The following is an 18,851-nucleotide window of genomic DNA, read 5'->3' on the forward strand; positions in this document are numbered from 1 at the left end:
GAACAGTAAAGATCTTATTAAGAAGTAATTAAGTTACATGCATTTTCCAACCCTCAAATGCCAACACAGGCCCATGCAAAAAGGGAGCACAGGTAAACAAATATGGAAAAGGATGTGTGCATGTGGAGGTCTTGAGGGGAGCTGGGAGAGGTGAGGAAAGCTATTTGGACATGTATGGGTTAAAAAGAAAATGTTATGGTTAAGAATTCCTAACCTCTCTCCAGAGACCCCTGGTTCACATTAATTATTCCATTGCCTTGAGCACTCAGGGCCTCCTGTGAGCTTCTGTCTATAAGTACTCAACTCCTCCACCTACTCACCTCCAAACGAATCTTTACAACATGCTCAATCAACCCCCTCAGTGCAGCAAGGGAACTGCCCGGTCAAAGCTCTCAAGTCATACCAAAACGGGCATGGCAACAATTCAGAACTCGTATCAGCTCACCAGCAGGTCCCAGAGAGGCAGAGGACTTCCCTGTCAGGGGCAACCTGTTCCACAGTGCCTGGCCTTCTGTGATCACTACTGCACTTTCCTCCCAACACCAGCTGTGGAGCAAGCAGGACCCAGGAACAGACCACAGCTAGTTCAGTCATCTTGGCCTCACCTGTCTTGGTCTCAACTATATAACCCATTTCTCTTCCAAAAAATGGGATGCGGCAAGTGTGAGTTTTTTTCTTCTGAGAAGCTGATCCAACTCAGCCACTGCACTAGAAGTCATTCTGGGTCCTGCACAGAGCCACCCAACAAATTGCCTAGGCACCCCGTAGGGCAGTGGCAGACTAGAGGCAGATGCATCAGGAAGTTCTGCACACCTGGAAGAAAAAGGTCTAGTACACTGTCCTGTCAGCTTTCCAGCATGCCCACTGTGCAGGCTGGGCCCACGCACTTCACCCCAAAGCCCACAGCTCCCTAGTGATGGGGATAGATAGCTGAAGATGTTGTGTCACACCACAGAGACCAAAGAGCAGCACAGAAATAGGCTTGGCTGGAGTTACATGGGGCAGCCTTGGCAAGGTGGAGAAGAGCAGCAGCTCTGTGAAGAGCAGCACTGTGCTTTGGCTCCCACGTCCCTCTTCTAACCTCCAAATCACATGTCTCTTTCACAAGCAGGAAAATTAATCTAAGCCACTTCTCACCCTCACTTGCTCCCCTGACAATCCCCCATTCACCTGCCCATGACATGAGCTCCAGGCACAATTCACCAGGACTTACCCCTGGCAAAGTCTTCTGTTCATGCAGTGCTGTCTGGGCTTTGATGGCAGAGTCTCTGGCACAGTATGTGAGGAACGCACAACCTGCAGTGGATACAGCAAGTGTCAAGTTAGACATGCAATTGCAGATGCACATCAACACAACATTACTCTTTGGTAACAGCAGGTGCCCAAAGTACAAGAGCTACAGATGTTGCTGGTCTGTGCAGCATCTGGTTCCAGCAGACCTCCGTCCCTACATTTCTGCTCAGGTACAGAGGAGTGCCTAGGACAGCCCTTGCACAAGACCTGAATTTTTACCAGGGCAGGGGCAGAGGGGGAGGCTTGCTAATTAAAGGTGCAAATGTTACATAATTTGGATGTGTCGAAGACTAGGGAAAAAGACAAAGAAATGACGTTAAAGGACTTGCACACCCCATCCAAGGTCTATTGAAGTCTGTTGAAAAGGGTCCCAGTGAATCAACTAGGTTTGAAACAGGTGTTGAACAAGAGGAGAAACAACAGGAGAGTAAAATGCAAGCTAACATTGCCTGTGGGAGAAACAGCCCAAAACACAAGGATCAGAGGAGATGAAAGGACTGGTATGATTGATTATTGATAAAAAAAACCAAACAAACAAGCAAGCAAGGAAACAGGAAAAGCACCTGGGATTTTAGGCTCATATGAAAGATCCATGATCCAGATTCACAGAACCATAGAAAGGTACAGAAGGAGAGGCCTGGCTTTCTGTGCCATACATACACCCATACAATGTGCACAAACACACACAAATATACATTACAAGGGAAATACAAAGAACAGAAAAGCATAATGCATTCTGCAAGGGCCAACTTAAGCAGCAGGATGAAAAGCACATGGAAAAGGCCAGATCCTGACATTCTTAGTCAAGATTTGACTCAACATCTTGGCCTAAAACTGGAGCCAAGGGAGGAGGGGAGGAACTGTAGCCCCTCCAGGAAGAAGAGGGATCATCTTTGGGTGCTCTGATGCTAAGAATAATCAAATGAAACTAAGCAAAGGAAAAATTTGGCTGGTTATCAAGAAACATTTCCTAGCAGAGAGAGATTTATTGGACTGTGGAATGATCTCCCCAGGGAAGTGCCTGGAGCTCCGTCACTTGAGTTGTTTCAGATGAGGATGGGCAAAGCACTGGAGAATAGACTCAAACGCTAGAATGCATCTGACCCCCTCACTCATCCCCCTCCTATTCACAGTGGCATTTCACATCCTAAGCAAAGGCATGACGCGTCCTTTCAGCTTGTTGCTAAATGTCCATGTCTATATTGTTGTGCTGGGGCTGCAGATGCATTGTTACAGCCAGAGAGGCCTGTTCTTTTGCCCCCACCTTCTCGTGCCTGGTTTGGGGTACTCCAAAGCCACTTCAGCTCTCCATGGATCCAAAGGTGGATGCAGGACAGGGGCTGTCTGGACCACTCCCCTCCACCGCAGAGTGACTCCATGATACACAACACTTTCAGGTCACGCAGAAGTCAGCTGCTTGGGACAATCCCAACCCATGGCAACAAGATTACGCTCTTCTTCCATCCCAGCTCTAATAAATTGCTGGAGCTAAGCAAATCACATCTGCCCTCACAGCTCTTGCTAGGGAAAAAAAACCTCCATGAACAGCACAGAAGTATTAGATATCTCTAACAGGTAATTAAAACTCCTTATTGCCCAGGTTTTGAACCGAGAATGCTGCACCAAGGCCAGACGTGGGATCACCAGTTAATTTAACAAATGCAGTGAGGCCAAGAAGCATGCAGGTAACCTTCACTTCTCATGGCAAAGGCAGCTAGTTCTGTTGTGAGGGGGAAGCACCCCTTCGCTTTACTCTCTTCTTGCAGACTGCTGTGATGTCAAGCATCAGGAAAAGCCTCAGAAGCACCTGTATAACCAGAGAGCCCAAATCCTATTTCTAACAGATATGGAGGCCTGGTCACCAAAGTCCCAAACACAGATGCTTCCCTGATTCCACCTGCTGCTCCAGTCTGCTACTTTGCAAGTCACATGAGACCCATCCTAAGACAATCGGGGTCAGGTTTAGCACACAAAACTCTGAAGTCAGGAGTTTGAAATAAGCCATTTATTCCACAGAGAGCTTCAGCGCATTGGTACCGTGTCCACGTGCAATGGAGACACCATCCTTGCCTCAGGAGAATTAGCCATCAAACCTAAGAAAACTAAGGATAGAAGATAGAAGTCTACATGAAGCTACCTGCTGAGTTAAGCACTCAAACCCAGTCCCTGAGTCCTAATTTCAGTGCTCAGGAACATCAAAACTGAGGTAATGCACAATGGCAGGCTCAAAAACCTCAGCCCATGGGAGGACAAGGATAAAATGAGGATTGGACAAAGGTGCACCATTTAGTGGGGATAAAGGAGAAACACTCCTCACGCAGGGATAGAGAGTTATTTTGCAAGATCCTGTCATCATGCCAGATCAGGGAATTGTAAAGCCCAGCAACACCTACATCCACCAGCACCAATCCAAAAAAGTGCCATGAATCCCCTCCCTAGAGCCGTCTGGTCCTCCTCTTCCCTACAGCAAAGGTAGCCCAAAATACTGTTCATCTTTTAGGTGCTCAGGTATCTGTACCAAGAGGTAGCAGCCTCTGGAGACAGACGCATCCTGCAGCTATGGAGCCTGAAGATACCTCATTCAAATCTCCTGCTTCACTCCCAAGGCAATCCTTGCTGCTGCTCTGCTTTTCAAGGATGTGGATATTTGCTCAACAGAAGCCAGCTTGTACTCGCTCCCTTCACTCAAGCATGAAACAGCACGTGGGCAGCTTCTAACAACAGGCTGTGTCTGGGCTGGACTGGGACAAGCAAGCCTATGGGCACAGGACAGCCCTGTCCACTGCTCTGTCCCTGAGCTCTCCATGTCTCTAAGCTTTCAGGACATTCAGCTCATTTATTTCATCTCATTCCTGCTTCCCAAATGGCAGGAATCTGGGAGGCTGTACTGGCTGTGGAAAGGAGGAAGCTAAAAAGGTCAGCTACATCCTTTGGAAAACATGATTTCTGTCCTCCACAGCCAGATGTTTTGGAGGTAAGATGCAGGAGTCAATTCTATTCTCTTTGCAAAGTCCTGGTCAGAAATACAGAAAGGAGTTTTGCAGAAACAGTACACTCTAAGCCTAATTGTCTAAACAAATATTTGCGAAAAAGAATATTCTTTCCTGGAGAGACATTACCTCTTGCAAACTAACTCTTCAGCTACTCCTTAGGATGCAGCAAGTAAGTGAAGCACCAGGCATTTTCCACAGCCTCCCCTTGTCCCCTGCCTTCACCCAGGTACCTGAAGCTTACAGAACTACCAGAGGCTCAAGGAATGCAACGTTTTCCCAGCTAGGAAGGGTTTCCATGCTGTGACAGGACCCTGCTTACCATGTCTGTCATGGATTCTTCAGGCTCCTAAATCTTTGAGCCTGACAGAGTCACCCAGGGATCCACTCAACAGGGAGAAATCCACAGAGGTGCAAAGGGACTCATCACTCTCACTAGGTTTTCTCACTTCCACACTTCCTGCTTTAGTTAACAACAAACTCAGGTCAACAAGCTTATGCCCCTTTGGGCACTTCTAACACCAAGTCAGTTATGCCTGCTGAGACATGGGACATGGTGTTAAAAAGTGCTCAGGGTGTTAAAAAGTGCTGGCCTTGAAGGTTCCAGGCACCTGGCCAAACAGGTGGTGTTGATGATCCAGTCACAGAACAGGGAAGCATAACGGCACCCAGAGCACTGTCTATAAAATCAAGCTGTTACAAGTCCTAAATGGGGGAACTTGGACCGGAGCTGCTGCTGAACAGTGAGAGCTGTGACCCCCGGTGGCCACAGATGCCTCCACCATCATCTGCTTCCTCTGCGGACTGAATGACTCGTCACCTTTTACATGATTTTCAAGTCTAGATTATGATTGTTCCATTGATACAGCAAACCATGTATTAAAATCTGACCTGATCTGCAAGGGGTCCAGGTGATTATAAATCATAAGTTAAGTTGTATTATAAATTCTGTATTATGCCACTTCTAGATTGTACTACAGTGATTCTGCTTGTAGAAATCCTGTGCCATTCTAATAATAAATTCTGTGCTATACTAATCATAAAATTCTGTTAAGAAAATAAAGCTTTAAGTGTAACTATGACTTAGTGCCATCATCATTCTGCCAAGGATCTCTAAAAGAACCTGTATGTCCCCTTAGTGTCGGGTGACACCACCCTACTCCCACTGGCTCCAGAACGGTTTCCAGCCCCCTGTAAGCAGAACCCAGCCTAGTTCCACTTGCAAGAGACTGCAGGGAAAAAAAAAAAAAAAAAAAAAAAAAAAAATCTGTGCCTGATCCTCCCTACAAACCACACATTGACTCTGGGATTTACAGTCCTTTCAGATCCTAAACATTACTCCAGACATCAGCAGTCTAAAGCCTTGAGCAAGAAAAGGCTGTCAGTCTACAGAGGAGAGGGGTCTCTAGATTCAGCCTAGCATTAGAAATCACATCAAATATTCCAGCAGGGAGCTTATCTACAAGCCTGCAGGAGCTGAGTCAAAACTCAGCTGCCACTGAGGCAAGTTAGGCTGAGGTTGTTATCGCCTCCTTGCCCTTTGGAAAAGCCACCCATCTGTCCACACACTGTATGCTTCTCCAATCACCCTGTGAGAGGGCTGCTCCTGTCCCTGCCATTCTCCTGCAGTTCAGTTTAGTATCTCACACTCCAGAATCTCTTCACTTTCCCTACCACAGGCACTGCTAGGAAACCCATCCAGGAGAGCATAGTTGACACTCATGGAGGAACTCCCTTCTGCCCAACGCTGGAACACGAGGCCAAAAATTTCCACTTGATTCTCCCTGCTTGGTCTCCTCTGACCCATTCCAAAAGCCTGTTCAAATGTGTCCCTGCTCTTCCCGTGAAAACATTAGCTTTAAGACAAACACTGCCATTAACATGCAAATGTATCTGTGATTAACATAAATAGAAAAACTGCCTCATGAATAATATTAGGAGGCTGGAACAGTATCAACTACCAATAGTCGGGTCGCTGAAACATGAATAGTCAGGCATTAACAAAACCATTTCATAACAGTGCTCACGGTTCTAGCAGGCCTGCAAGATCCTCCTCTGCCTCCAGTGAATTCATCAGTTCTCAGCACCCATACAGGACAGTCCTAGCTAGCTCTTGGGTTCTCAGACTCTGCAGCCCAATTCACACCCTCCTGCCCCTGGCAGGCCTTTTCCACCCTTCCTTCCTCCCTCCCAGGGGGCAGAGGCAGCTGCTCAGCTCCATGTCAAGCTGCAAGGCATTGCAAGCAGAGCTGCTGGGCTTTACCAGCAGCGCTGGCTTCTCTCACAACTGCTTCTCCCCATTTAGGGAAAGAAAGGGAAAAAGCAGATGGAAGCCGCATGTGAGCTGTCAACTGGATCTCGCTGCAGATCAGGGAACATGGAGAGAAAAAACTAAATCTGCTGTTACAACTGCCCCAGAAAGATTATGGCTTCTGTATGGCATAGGAATGAGTGCACGGTTATCCAGATTTGCCAAAGCCTTCCCCTGACCAGGGGCTTTGAAGCCCTGGCCAGCTCCTGTGACAGTCCTTCAGGCCGCTGCAGCTTCTGGGTCAGGTCTGGCACCCTCCAGGCCTGCTAATGCTAACAGTAGCGGCGACTCTTACCAGGTTGGCCTTCTCGCATAGAGCCCAAGCCAATGCAGCCAGACCCGAGAAGATGGGAGGGGAAGGCTGGGGTCAGGGTTGGCTGGATTGTAAATCTAATTTCCTCGCTGCACACTAACCCCTCGCCTCCCCCTGCTCCATCCTTGTGGAGGAATAACTTCTTTGGAGAGGTATATTGCCTATTCCCAAACCAGTCTGAGGGTCTACATATAAACCCACGCTACCAGGAAAGGAATCCCAACCTTTCACTTTGTACGAAACAGGGCGGGGGGGGAGGGAGGCAGGGGGGCAGAGGAAACTGAAGGTGTGTGGAAATGACTGTACAATAGCCACCAGAAGAACCTACGCATCTCAATGGCCTTTTCTGGACAGAACAGAGCACCAACAACCCCTGACCAGCACCTGCATCCGCTCAAAAATGTCAAAACCAAAGGGACATATTTATTTTGCTGCAGGAATCCCGCATTTAGCAGCAAGTTAATGTCACACAGATCTGACTAATAGATACCAGTGCTACTCCCTCTAATTTCCATATCTAAGTGGCAGATCCCTAGAATCTGTCTCCTGCCTGGAACCTGACCTCAGACCACAGTCTATATTTAATATGTCAACTGAAATGAAATGCGCAATCACGTCTTGCCTTGGGCCCATTCTCCTCCTCACTGGGTTTGAAACCTGGCAACTCACTGTCAGATGGTAGCAGATTTGGACTCAGTCCCTTGCACACATAGACACACAAGCATATGGCATTTTGGTTCTGAAGTCCCAACCAGACATACTTCTTCACCTAAATTGAAGCCAGCCCAGCTCCCACAGGCTTCAATGAGGAAGTGTTTTCCTTTTGTGTTAAGGTTAGATTTGGCCTTTTGTTTGAAAATAAACTTATTTTTTCTGTTGTTCCCTTCCCTCTCTGTTCAGTCTAGAATGGTTTGAGTTGCCACAGCACTCAGGTTTTTCTTACCTTTCCTCCTAGATCTGAAAGCAGAGGCATCAGGACTGAATGCAACTCACACTCCCTCCAGTGCACACCAACACATGACCCCATCACGAACCGTTTCAGGGCACAGAGGCCCAGGCTGAGCACTGACAGCTTTCAAGGTACTTACTGTAGCTTCCCTGCCCGCTTGCTCTAAGTGTGCCAGGGAGTGGTGCTGTGATCACTCTCTCAGATCTCACAGCAAACTGGGTCCGCGAATTCCCATTCGTGGCTGGAGCTGTGGTGATCACAAGATCCCAAACACCTGCCGGGGGTGGGCTAGAACCGCTCCACAGAAGGGAGGTGGCATCCTGAACGCAACAGCTTTTCAAAATACAGCTTTCAAACACAACAATAAGCGCAGCTAAACAAGCCTCCTCAAACTTTTTAGCATCCGCTAAAAGGTCTTTCAGCGAAGACAGACCCCTCATCTATCCCCATCTATCATCAAGAAGGCCGCTCATCTATCCCAAACGCAGCTGGCAACGGCAGATTTGCGGCCGGTATTCTTTGTGAGGGGGATTTTAAAACTGTAGCGCCGTATTTCCTGCCTGGGAGGAGGTCTGAGACCACCGAGAGGGTGGCCGGCCGCTCGCCGAGGGCTCCCATTTTAGCCCTCCCATTTAGCAGCCTCAGCCTGCCCCACTCTGCACATCGGCGCCTTTGTCACAGCACCCCACGCACCGGCGCGACCGGCGCCAGGCCGCGGGCTACCAGCGGGGTGCCGGGACCGGGGCGGGCGGGCGAGCTACCAGCGGGCACGGCGGGGCTGCGCGGGACTCCGGCGCAGGGACGCCGAACCCCACCCGGCCCACGGGGCCCACCCCCGCCCGTGGGCGCCAGCGATACGAACCCGTTCCCGGGCAGCGGAGCAGGGGGCGCGAGCCCCCGCCGCGGGGGCAGCAGCAGCACGTCGCGGTGGGTCACGCGTGGCCTGACCCGAGGGCGGGCGGGGGACGGCGGGACCCGCCACCCTTTGTGCGCGCCCCGGGAAGCGGGCCGTGCCGTGCGGGGCCGGGCTCACCCTTGTGCATGCCGGTGTAGCGGTCCTTGAGCACGGTGAGCTCGTAGATCTTGCCGAACTGCTCGAAGAGCGGCTTGAGGTCCTTCTCCTCCAGGTTGCGCGGGATCTGCCCCACGAAGAGCTTGATGGCATCCAGGTCCTTCATGCTGTCGGGCTGTGCGGGGGGCTCCGCGCCGCCGCTGCTGCTCATGGGGGAGGCTCGGCGCGGCGGGCGCGGCGGCTGCGGCGCTGGCGGGAGCGGCGGCGGCGGCGGCTGCCTCCTCGCCTCGCCCTCGGTGAGTCTGGCCATGCCCCGCGCCCGGCGCGGCTGCGGGCGGGCGGACGGGGGAGGCAGCGCGGCTGGGAACGGCCCCGCCGCCAGCGCCGGCGCCGCGGCGCCACAAAGAGCCGCTCCGCGGCGCCCCCTGCGGGCGACTGCGCGGGGCCAAGGCGGGGCGCGGGGGGGACGGAGGGGCCCCCAGACGAGGGGCAAGGTGGGGAGGGGTGGGGGGCCCCCGAGAGAGGGCCCCCGTAGCCACGAAAGCGCTTGCAGCCATGGGCGAGGAGGCAAGGCAGCTTCGACTGCATCCTGAGGGCCGAGGAGGAGATGCAATGCCTGCCTTTCTCAGGCAAGAGAGGAGGGGTATTTTTAGGGCCTAAGATCCGGAAACACTGAGGCCCTGGGAGCAAGGGGGAGAGCTCTAAGCACCCACGAATGGGCCCTGTGTGCTCAGCGGGGGTGGGAGGTATTATTTGTAGGACCTGGTACTTATCTCAGAAGGACAAATTGTCATCAGCTGTCAGGAAATTAGGCATTAGCGCTTCTTCCAAAATAAGAGCTTGCTCTACTGCTAACAAAAGACAAGGCGGAGTGCTCCTCCACATCCATATCAGAAATCAGCGTTTGGCCCCTTTTTCTCAGTGTCTCAGCACCAGGGTCTGGAGGAAAAGAAATTATTTACAGGAGAAAATTTTCTAACACAGCCCTCCCCCAAACTGAAGAAACTGTGGCAGGGCAGTGAGCACAGCCACAAGCACTGCTCCTGGAGCGGGCCTAGCTGCAATAGGAAGTGATATGTGGCCCCAGGTCTACAACCCTGGCCGGGCCCCTCTGCCCCAGGCCCTTGTGGGCAAAGCCCCCTTTCTTTTGAAAAGCTCAGCTCCCTCCTAACTGTGCCTTGGCGGAGGCGTTTCCAGCTACGTCCCATTCAGACTGTGCCAGATGGTCAGAAGCTGGTCGCATATCCACATCGAAGCAGCCATTACTGCTACCAGGGTTAGATCTCACTCCTCATGCAAGGGTGTGGGTTGCTCTCCCACCAGCTTCTCCAGTTCTGACAGACAATGTGAGGCAGCACAGGATGTCAGTGCTTGGAGCAGCACGGTCCAGGTGGCCCAGGCTGTCTCATCTCTCTGCTCCAGCTCCGTTACACCAGGGTGATGCTGAGGCACGGTACACCCAAAGCTCATTCTCCACAAGGAGCAGCTGCCCTCAGCAGCGCAGCTGCAGGGACGCAGACCAACCCCGCTTTGCCGCCCACGGCCACACACCACCTGCATGTCCCACAGGGGATGTCCTCTGCAGCATGCACAGCTCTCGTCATCACACCATACATTTTATCCTGTCATCCTGACCCGGTGTCCCTGAAGATGAATGGACTTCCGCACCCTCGGGTTGGGAGGAGGGAAGGGGTGTGTTTGCTGGATTGTTTGCAGTGATAGCTTTGGCAGAACCAGGTGCTCAGCTCTGCATGCCAGGCCTGAGGCTTTACAAAAGACTGCGGTGCAGGCACAACCCAGCCTCTCTTCCCCTGGCTTAGTCTCTCCACTAGAAGCTTTCTGCCATCTCCCACTACTCTTGCCCTGGATCCTGCAGATAGACAGAGGCAGTGAGTGGAGGAGGGGAACCTAGTCCCAACACACACCCAGTACAACAACAGCTCCATGCTCCCACACAGTAGCCCAATTCAGCAGACTGCCCTCTTGCCTGCTCCCCATTCCCATCCTCCTTCCTGCCCCCTCCCCGCAATACCCGGCACACTATCTCGCACAGCTCGCCTCCCAGAGCACCGTGCCAAATACTACCCAGATCTGTTATGCTTGATTTTACCCAGAAAGGTAGAGGTCTGACTCCAGGCCCCTGCCACAGGAGATACTTGCAGCAGGTTCCAATGCTGTTATCTGTGCAGGAAAGGTTAGGAAAAAGAGGGTGGGTTATCAGGGTAAGAAGAGGGGTCCCAATCCTAGGGAGCAGAGGGAGGAACTGAGAGTACTATTATTCACCATTCATGTATGAGTACCTACCTGGCTCCCAGGCTAAAGTCATGGGCAAGAATGACAAATGCCCCTGCAGAACCAGAGGCACATGCTGGCCCTCAGTAGGAAAGCACTGTGGATTCATTCTTCTTCTCTGCTGTGCTCAGCAGAGCATTTCAACCCTTCTTTCTCCAGCCCTGGCTATTGTCCCCACCTGTGTGTGGAGCTGCCAGAACACTTATTCAGGGCCAGGAAGTGCAAGAGCCTGCGATTTGCATCCAGGCTTTTCACTGAAATGGACTCACAAAGGCCCTCAGCTTTTTGCAGCCTGGCCTGAACCAAGGGGCCATTACAACATGTCTCAAGACTCTTACTGTAGAGCTGCCTTGTGTTTGAGGGCGGTACCACTCCTAAAATTCACCACCCCCCCCCCCAAAAAAACCAACCAAAAACCAACAACAAAAAAAACCCCACCCAGAACTCCCCAAACTGATCAAACTTTCTGTCTGCATTTCTTGCAGACACAGCCAGGGTTCTGCCATCTAGTCAGATGCCACTGATGCATCTGCTGGGAAGCCTATGACAAGTCAAGCTGTTTTCATTTTTAACAGCTGCAAAGAGATAAGGCAATCTTAAAAACAAGAAACCTTTATCACAACAGCAGCAAACCTCACCTTGGATGAATCATGGCTAAGCAAGTAATGTTTTCAAGAACCTTTCCATGCCTAGCCTGCTTTTTCATGTCAGCCACTGCAGCACAAGCTGCTCTAGGCTTAGGTTACAGCTCAAGGGACCCAGTGCCTCAGGTAGAAAATTTCTATTTAGTAGAAAAGATACTCCCAGTATCTTTAGGAGTCCATGAATGGACATATTATAATCACCCTGACTGCAGCAGAGAAAAACAGACATGAAAATACTGCTGGTAAATGAAAAATAGAACAGCTGTCAATCAGCACCTGGAAAGAGTTTACAGAGCCAGACAGAGAATTATATACCACAGTAACAGGATTAAGGGGCAGATGAAAGATAGTCATAGCAGCAAGAGAGAGTGAAAAATGGAAATGACAGGTCACCTTTGCAGATGAAGAAGAAACATGTTGCATCTGTAACTGAGGAGGCTGCAAGGGAGAGCTAGAAGGGGCACAGCAGAGCTCAGATGCATGATTCCCAGAGAATGAAGAAACAGATTCTGCCTAAACCCAAGACGCTGCTTCAGAAAAAAAAAAACCCAACTGTTAAAAGAAAACCAGATTGTGCACACAGGAAGTTTCTCTGCTGCAGAGACACATTTGCTAGTGAAAAAAAAAAAAAGGTGTTTTCTTTAAACACGTCTATACTTTTCCTGGCTTCTTGCGGCATATGAGTGTTTGGATTTAGACAGGGGCAGCTTATGATAAAAGGTGATGAGGTCCAGTCCAGTGGCCTAAATTTGAGAAGGGCTCAAACAAAGGATGCAGGAACAGCAAGATACACTTTGCATTAGGAGTGCCTGCCCTTTCCTTCCAGCTCCTAAAGGCATCGAGGAATGGAGAATATAAAAGCTGGAGCTCTGAATTTCCACATCACCTAGGAGACAGCACTTGAGGCAGGAAATCCTCACAGCAGCCCAGGAAAGAAAAAGGGAGGGGGGAGATGGGGAAGATCTTTCAAGGATCCCTCAAAACAATCTGCCTTCCCTTACCTATTTGGTCCCCAGGCAGAACATCCAAAGGACTAGTTAAGACAGTCCTGACAGAAAATATCCAAGCAACAGTATAGTATCTTAAGAAGATAGAAGTTCATTCCTACAATGCGATTGTTTCTGGTCTGGAGCAAAAGGTTCTGCAGAGAAAACTCCTCCAAGACAGCCAGATTAACAGCTTAAAACACCCTCTCTGTGTAAAAGAGTACAATTCCCTATAAGCTTTCATCATCTCTTGTTTACCAAGACCTTGCTGTTTACCTTTTGCTGGATATGTGTTATCCCAACCAATTTAAGATTAGGGTTTGTTGTTTTTTTTTTTTAATATCTTAACTTTGCAACAAACCAAAAATTAACCAAGTTTTAAGGCTTGTGGATTTTATGACTGGAAGTTGTCTATAGCAGTGGGTAGATTGGAAATTAACATTAAAGATTCCAGATATCTTTCTGATCAAGAGCAGCTGTTCTTTGAGGATTTAAAAAAAAAAAAAAAAAAAAGCCTTGTTCCCTGTTACACAAAAAGTTTGGGTTGTTTGCAAACTGTTTCTTCCGACACTTGAAAGAAAGCTAGTCAGAAAACAAAGGAACACGGCCACCATTTCCCAATTAAGGAGTGGCCACTCATCAGCTCTAGAACCATGCAATATTCAATTGAGCTGATCAAGTTCAGTTTGGACCTAGTTTTAATAAGCAAAGACACTAAGCTCTGCTGATTTGATCTGGCTTCTCCCTCTGCCCCCCAAACACTCCTGGAGCATGCATCATGCACAGAGATGGTTGTTTCTGTCACATCTTTTAGTCTGAGTACCACAGGGCTGGGACAAAATAAAAGGGCTGAGCATCCCTAGCATCTTGGGTCATACCTACACCATCTGCTTCTCTTTCACCTCTTTCTTTTTTGGAAGGTCTTTATCTTCCCATTACCTTCAGTCTCTGAACACCATATTAAGACACTATGTTATAAATATTCCACTGGAATAAGCTTACAGCATGAGCAACCTGGCTTTGGGACACAGTTGAGTATCCTCATGCTCTCTCTCACTTACTTGAGAGAAAGAAATGTGACACTTGAATAGAGAAGAGCTGAAAACAGGATTAGAGGGGAATGCCTCAGTCATCAAGTCTACCTATCTCCACCCCTGCTCCAAGCAGCTACAGCACCGAACCCTTCAAAATTTTAAGAGAGTATGAAGAAAGATATTTTTTCCCTCCTGCTATCCCTAGTGAAAGGTTAATCCAGCAGTTACAAATTCAGCATTTAGGAAAGCCTGGTTTCAATTCACTGCTCCACCCCACATCTTCCAAACAACTCTGAGCTGTGACAGCCCCAGCACCTCTACAGAGCAAGGGCCTTAGTACCTCCTACTTCACCAAGGTGTTGCAAGTGTCAGATATATTTAAGAGCATGAAGCATTCAGATACTATGGAAACCAGGGCAAGAGAAAAACCAAAAATAGATGGAAGACGCAAGCTGTTGAAAAGTCTGGAAAAGTCTTGCTGAGGAAAGTTCTGTTTGCTGCAGCTGATCCCAGAGTGGGATCCATTTAGAGCTCAAGCATAAAATATCCCCTCTCCACTCTTTCCATAGCTCGCCATTTTTCTCTGCCATGGGGAAAGGAATATTCTTTTTCCTCCTTAGGCCTTTAATTTCCCCTCTATTTAACAGGCCTCCTAATTACCAGTTCCTTTGAATGATTCACATTCTAGCTTGCCCTTCCCATGACCTGGAGTAGACCGCTGCCTGACTGCTTCTGTATAGCAGGATTATTGGGAACATATCATGAGAATAAACGCTACAGAGCACTCTCCTTCTGAAAGGGAAATCCAACAGCAACCTACAAAGAAGGGTGCCTGAAACAAAGAGTTGAGCTGCCAGCCTTTGAAACACTATGCCTCTCCTTTTTATAATGCAAACACATTTATTGTGCATATTCACCCTCTACAGACAAACCAGTTGCTAAAGTATAATAATCCCTTTCTTCACTCAAAAAAAAAAACCAACCACCAAAACAAAACCACCAAAGAACCCTCACCAACACAGAAAGTAGTTGAAATAGGCAGAATGACATGTGGAGGAAACACAGAGGATGCCAACATGAAGTATACAAACCATCTTACTCAACAGTCAACCAAGTGGAGGACAGTAACAGATGTAGAGCAGGTAAAGCACTCCACAAGTAGACTGAAGCCATCCACCCCTGGAAAGCCAGGTTGGGGTCATTTCCCTCACCAGCACAGACCTCAAGTATGCTTGAGACCAGAGGTGCTGAAGTCTCACTTCACAGCACTGGCACTAGTTCCAGGTGCTCATTACAAGCTACTTCTTGAACACAGAAAGAGTCTCTGGTCTTTTCAGCATGACCACCACCTCAGTAAGGAAACCCCAGCAAGGGGAGGGGAAGGCTCCAGATGAAAATCCTTGGCTTTATAGTTGTTAGGGCATGTAAGGGAATGGAAACAGATTGAAGATGTCCAAGATTCTTCATCTCATAATTTCTTTACTGCAGCATCGATCTCAGGAACAATCTCCTTCAGCTGGTTCCACTGCTCTGCAGACAAGGCAATCCCTAGAAACAGCAGAAGGAGAGGTTTCAGAGGAGGCAAGGGGTAAGCATCAAGTAGCACACCAGAATGGCTCCTTCAGAGCAGCTACAGAAGGGAAAGTTGGAATCTGAGGCAGAGACACAGACCAGAAACAGAAGCAGCCTTCTAAGCATGGCAGTTGTGCCAGCACTTCAGCATCCATATCAAGAAGTACTCAACGCTATCACAGAAGCGCCGTATGAGAATATAAGCTCAAACTGCCTTTCAGGAGTCCCACAGCCCCTTATAGTCTATTCCCTAGTACTAATTCCAACCCACATGAGCTGGGAAGTTCTAGGAGAACCTTACTCCACACAGTGGTTAAGACACCATCCTTCCAACTGCCCAAAGGAAAGAATGCCAACTCTAGCTCTATTTAAAAAAACCTGCCACTAACGAGAAATCACTAGTGTGGCTTAAACACTAGAAGAAGAACTGGCCTCTTTTTAGATCCAGCAGAGATAAGGTCTTGATGTCCTGTCCCTCTCCCTTACAAAACACACGCAGTAGTGGAATTGCTGTGTGCATTCCAGCCAGATATTGTCAACTTGTTCCTTTTGGTTTTGTTAAGAATCACATTAAAGAACTAGGGCCCAAGCTTTATTAAATTCTCTAGATAAAGATCGTGGGCCAAGAACTCTTAAGAAAAACAGCAGAGGCAGTATTTAAATGGAAAAACATTTCTTCAAAATCTCTGTTTTAACTGACAGATCTTATGTCTTACATTGTGGGTGTGCTTTTTCAAGCCTGGAAGGAGTCCACAATGCTCCTTTCCCTCTCTACACCCAATGGCACAGAAAAGCTTGAGGGCTTTGCTTCCCATTTTCATTACAGGGTACACAGTTCCCTCTAAGTGAGTAATTTATACTTGTAACTTCTCTGAAGGAAATTAATTTCTGGAAGGAAAACCATGCCTAGTGGTTATGAAGGAAACCAAGCTGAAACAAATTTGCCTGCCCTGACACAAAAATCTATAGCAAGGACCAAAAGGTTCCTCAAGAAACCCCACATGAACTGAATCTTTGCTGGGCACAACACACAGGACAGGTGAAAACAGTCCAGGGCCTGTGAACTAGGACTGTGAACTAGTCCCAAAGCAAAAGGCCTAAGTTCAGTGTTGACACATCAGTTTAAGAACTCTGGAGAAAAATGTGTCTTCCCTTCTCCAGCTGCCTTTGCTTGCATCACCTACTCAGGTAGTGCTGCTGTGATGGGCCACCCAAGTTGTGCCACTATAACATGTCATCAGACACCTTGCCAAAAGAATAAGGAACACCTAACACAGCAGCATTGGAGTGTCTTGGTAGGGATCCAGAAGGGTCTTAACCTTCCTGTCCCCACCTAGATAGGGCAGGATGGATTTGCTTTGGGGAGGCTCTCCATGCCAAGCACAGCTCCACCATTACAGGTTAGGCGTGAACACACAAAATGCCACCCTTTTTGCCCTAGGCATCACCAGTACCAAAAGACAAGTTTGTCAGCTAGCAGTAGGACACAAGAAAGCAATGTCAGAGCCAGTGTTTCCAGCCTCCCCTCCTCCACCTTGCAGCTCTGCCCCTGCCAACAGCCAGCAAAAGGACTGGTGATCAGAGGTAGAACCAGAGAACTGCACAGCAGCTTCCTCCACTGCTTCTCAGAGCAGTCCTGCCAAGCTCCAGATCTCACTGGAGGCTTGCACTCACTCGTTCTTTGTGCTTTTCTTCAGCTGTTGCCACGCAGGCTGAGAAAGCGCTAAACAGTCCCGGGTGGTTTGCTCAGCTCCCCACTCCCTCAGTGTGGCATGCACAGGTCTCTCTCCCTCCCTCCCACCAAGGGAGACCGGCTGAGCTGGGGGGCCAGCAGCCAAGGCAGAGAGGCCGGCGTGGCCCCCAGCCACCCCTTAGCGAACGCGGCTGTACCTTTCCTCCCCGGTTTCATGTCGCCCTCCTTGTCAGCGTAAAACTCCCTGATGTCCACGAGGACCTTCCCCTTGAAGCAGGACACTCTGACATAACGCATCTTCCCAATCTGCAGCGACACAGAGCCTGTGTTAAACCCAGCCCTGCAACAAGCTGCTCCTCAGCCCATAGGGCCAGCTGGGTCACCCAACATGCTGGAGGACTAGCGAGGGAGCAGCAGGCACCCCAGTCAGCCAGCTCAGCTACAAAAATGCTCTGCTACAAGTAGAGGAGGTAGAGGAAAGACCTGTATAAAGAGAAGGAGGAAGATGTGTTCCTAGAGCAGATCCCTGCCTTCTGTACCTGGAACATGCCCTCCTCTTCACTACCTTGCCCCGGAGGTTTTTCTGTCACCTTTGAAGGCTTGGCCTCTGTTTTCAGCCTTTTCTCTGACTTCGAAGACATTTCTTTCTTTCTTTTCTAGAAAGAGAGATCACCGGTTTGAACAGCCTGGTCTGAGGAGCCACAGCCCTTCTCCTGGGCCATACCTTGAGCCTCCACAGGACACCAGTGTTGTGGTCCGCAAACGAGGCACCCATGCTACTGGGCACACTGCGACTACCAGGTGCTCTGCTGGCGGCGGGGGGGGGGAGAGAAGGGGCGCCGCCGGGCCCCTGCCCTGACTGCCCCGCGGTGTGGGCCGGAAAGGTGTGCCACCTGCCCGGGGGACCGAGACCCGACCGGGAAGCCCTGCTGGCGGCTCTCCCCAGGGTGGCAGTACCTTCCCCTCCTCCTCCTCCTCCTCCTCCGGTCCGCTCTCCGAGCTGCTCGCCCCCGCCAAGTCCTTGGCCTTGGGCATCCTGCGGGAAGAGCCGCGCGCCACCGCCGCTCAGGCCAGGAGCGGACGGGGAGCGCCGGGCCCGCGCAGGGGAGGGGAGGGGAGGGGAGGGGAGGGGAAAGGGCCGGCTCTGCTCGTACCTGACGGCGCGCGGCGCCCGCGGCAGGCAGCCGGCCCGCGGCCTTCTCGAAAAGCCGAGCTCCGCCCCCCCGCCCCCCCGCCAATCCCGCGGCTCCCTGCTCTCCCGCACCTCCAGCACCCCCGCCACCCGGCCAATCGCTGCGGCGCCGCCCCCGCGCCCCGCCTCATCCGCCCACCCGCCAATCCCGCGGCTCCCTGCTCTCCCGCACCTCCAGCACTCCCGCCACCCGGCCAATCGCCGCGGCGCCGCCCCCGCGCCCCGCGCCGCGCCCTGCCGGCGGCCCGGCCGCGGCCTCCGGCGTGCGGCGGCCCTGACGGGGCCCGGGTTTGCGAGAGCGCGGCTCGCTCTGCACCGCCGCGCTGAACCGGGCAGGGAGCCTGGAGGCCCGCGCTGCTCCCGAGGGCGGGCAGCCGCCGCCGGGCTGAGCCACAGCGAGCAGGCGCCGGCCCGGCCCGGGGCGGATGTGGCTCTACTGCCGGCGGGCACCAGAACGCGTAGCGGCCGCCTGGGAACCAGCCCGGCAGCGGGCTGGGCTGCCTGCCCTGCCCCAAGTCACCGTCAGGGAACACCGGGGACACAGCAGAGAAGGGCGGTGCTGGGACTTGG

At 50.8% G+C, this 18,851-nt stretch overlaps 2 protein-coding genes across 5 annotated transcripts in view; both read right to left on the reverse strand.

Moving 5' to 3' along the window:
- CELF5 (CUGBP Elav-like family member 5) overlaps positions 1–9,247 on the reverse strand; it is a 40,127-nt gene extending 30,880 nt beyond the window's left edge. For all 4 annotated transcript variants that reach the window (XR_012651913.1, XM_075037657.1, XM_075037658.1 and 1 more), the window contains exons 1-2: positions 8,890–9,247; positions 1,214–1,296 (exon numbers count right to left, since the gene is read on the reverse strand). Coding sequence is in view for 3 of the 4 variants with exons in the window: in XM_075037657.1 (XP_074893758.1) it covers positions 1,214–1,296; positions 8,890–9,178 (372 nt within the window). In the remaining variant the exon portion in view is untranslated. The remainder of the gene's footprint in view (positions 1–1,213; positions 1,297–8,889) is intronic.
- Positions 9,248–14,632: 5,385 nt separating this feature from the next.
- LOC142035543 (activated RNA polymerase II transcriptional coactivator p15-like) lies at positions 14,633–18,303 on the reverse strand. The gene is made up of 5 exons (XM_075037664.1): positions 18,244–18,303; positions 18,047–18,125; positions 17,629–17,745; positions 17,287–17,395; positions 14,633–15,372 (listed from the first exon to the last, which is right to left on the reverse strand). Exons 2-5 carry the CDS (start codon positions 18,122–18,124, stop codon positions 15,293–15,295), a joined length of 384 nt encoding a protein of 127 aa, XP_074893765.1. The 5' UTR covers position 18,125; positions 18,244–18,303; the 3' UTR covers positions 14,633–15,292.
- Positions 18,304–18,851: the final 548 nt, after the last annotated feature.

The sequence above is a fragment of the Buteo buteo genome, chromosome 10 (genome assembly GCF_964188355.1).
Source record: "Buteo buteo chromosome 10, bButBut1.hap1.1, whole genome shotgun sequence".
In the NCBI taxonomy this organism is placed as follows: Eukaryota; Metazoa; Chordata; class Aves; order Accipitriformes; family Accipitridae; genus Buteo; species Buteo buteo.

Bases quoted from the DNA above. Each gene is read 5' to 3' on its own strand.
- LOC142035543 (XM_075037664.1), bottom strand. From the start codon at position 18,124: ATGCCCAAGGCCAAGGACTTGGCGGGGGCGAGCAGCTCGGAGAGCGGA. The intron at 17,396-17,628 runs GTACAGAAGGCA...GTGTCGCTGCAG, and splicing joins AAGAGGAGGGCATGTTCCAG to ATTGGGAAGATGCGTTATGT. The intron at 15,373-17,286 runs GTACAGCCGCGT...TGCTGTTTCTAG, and splicing joins CATGAAACCGGGGAGGAAAG to GGATTGCCTTGTCTGCAGAG.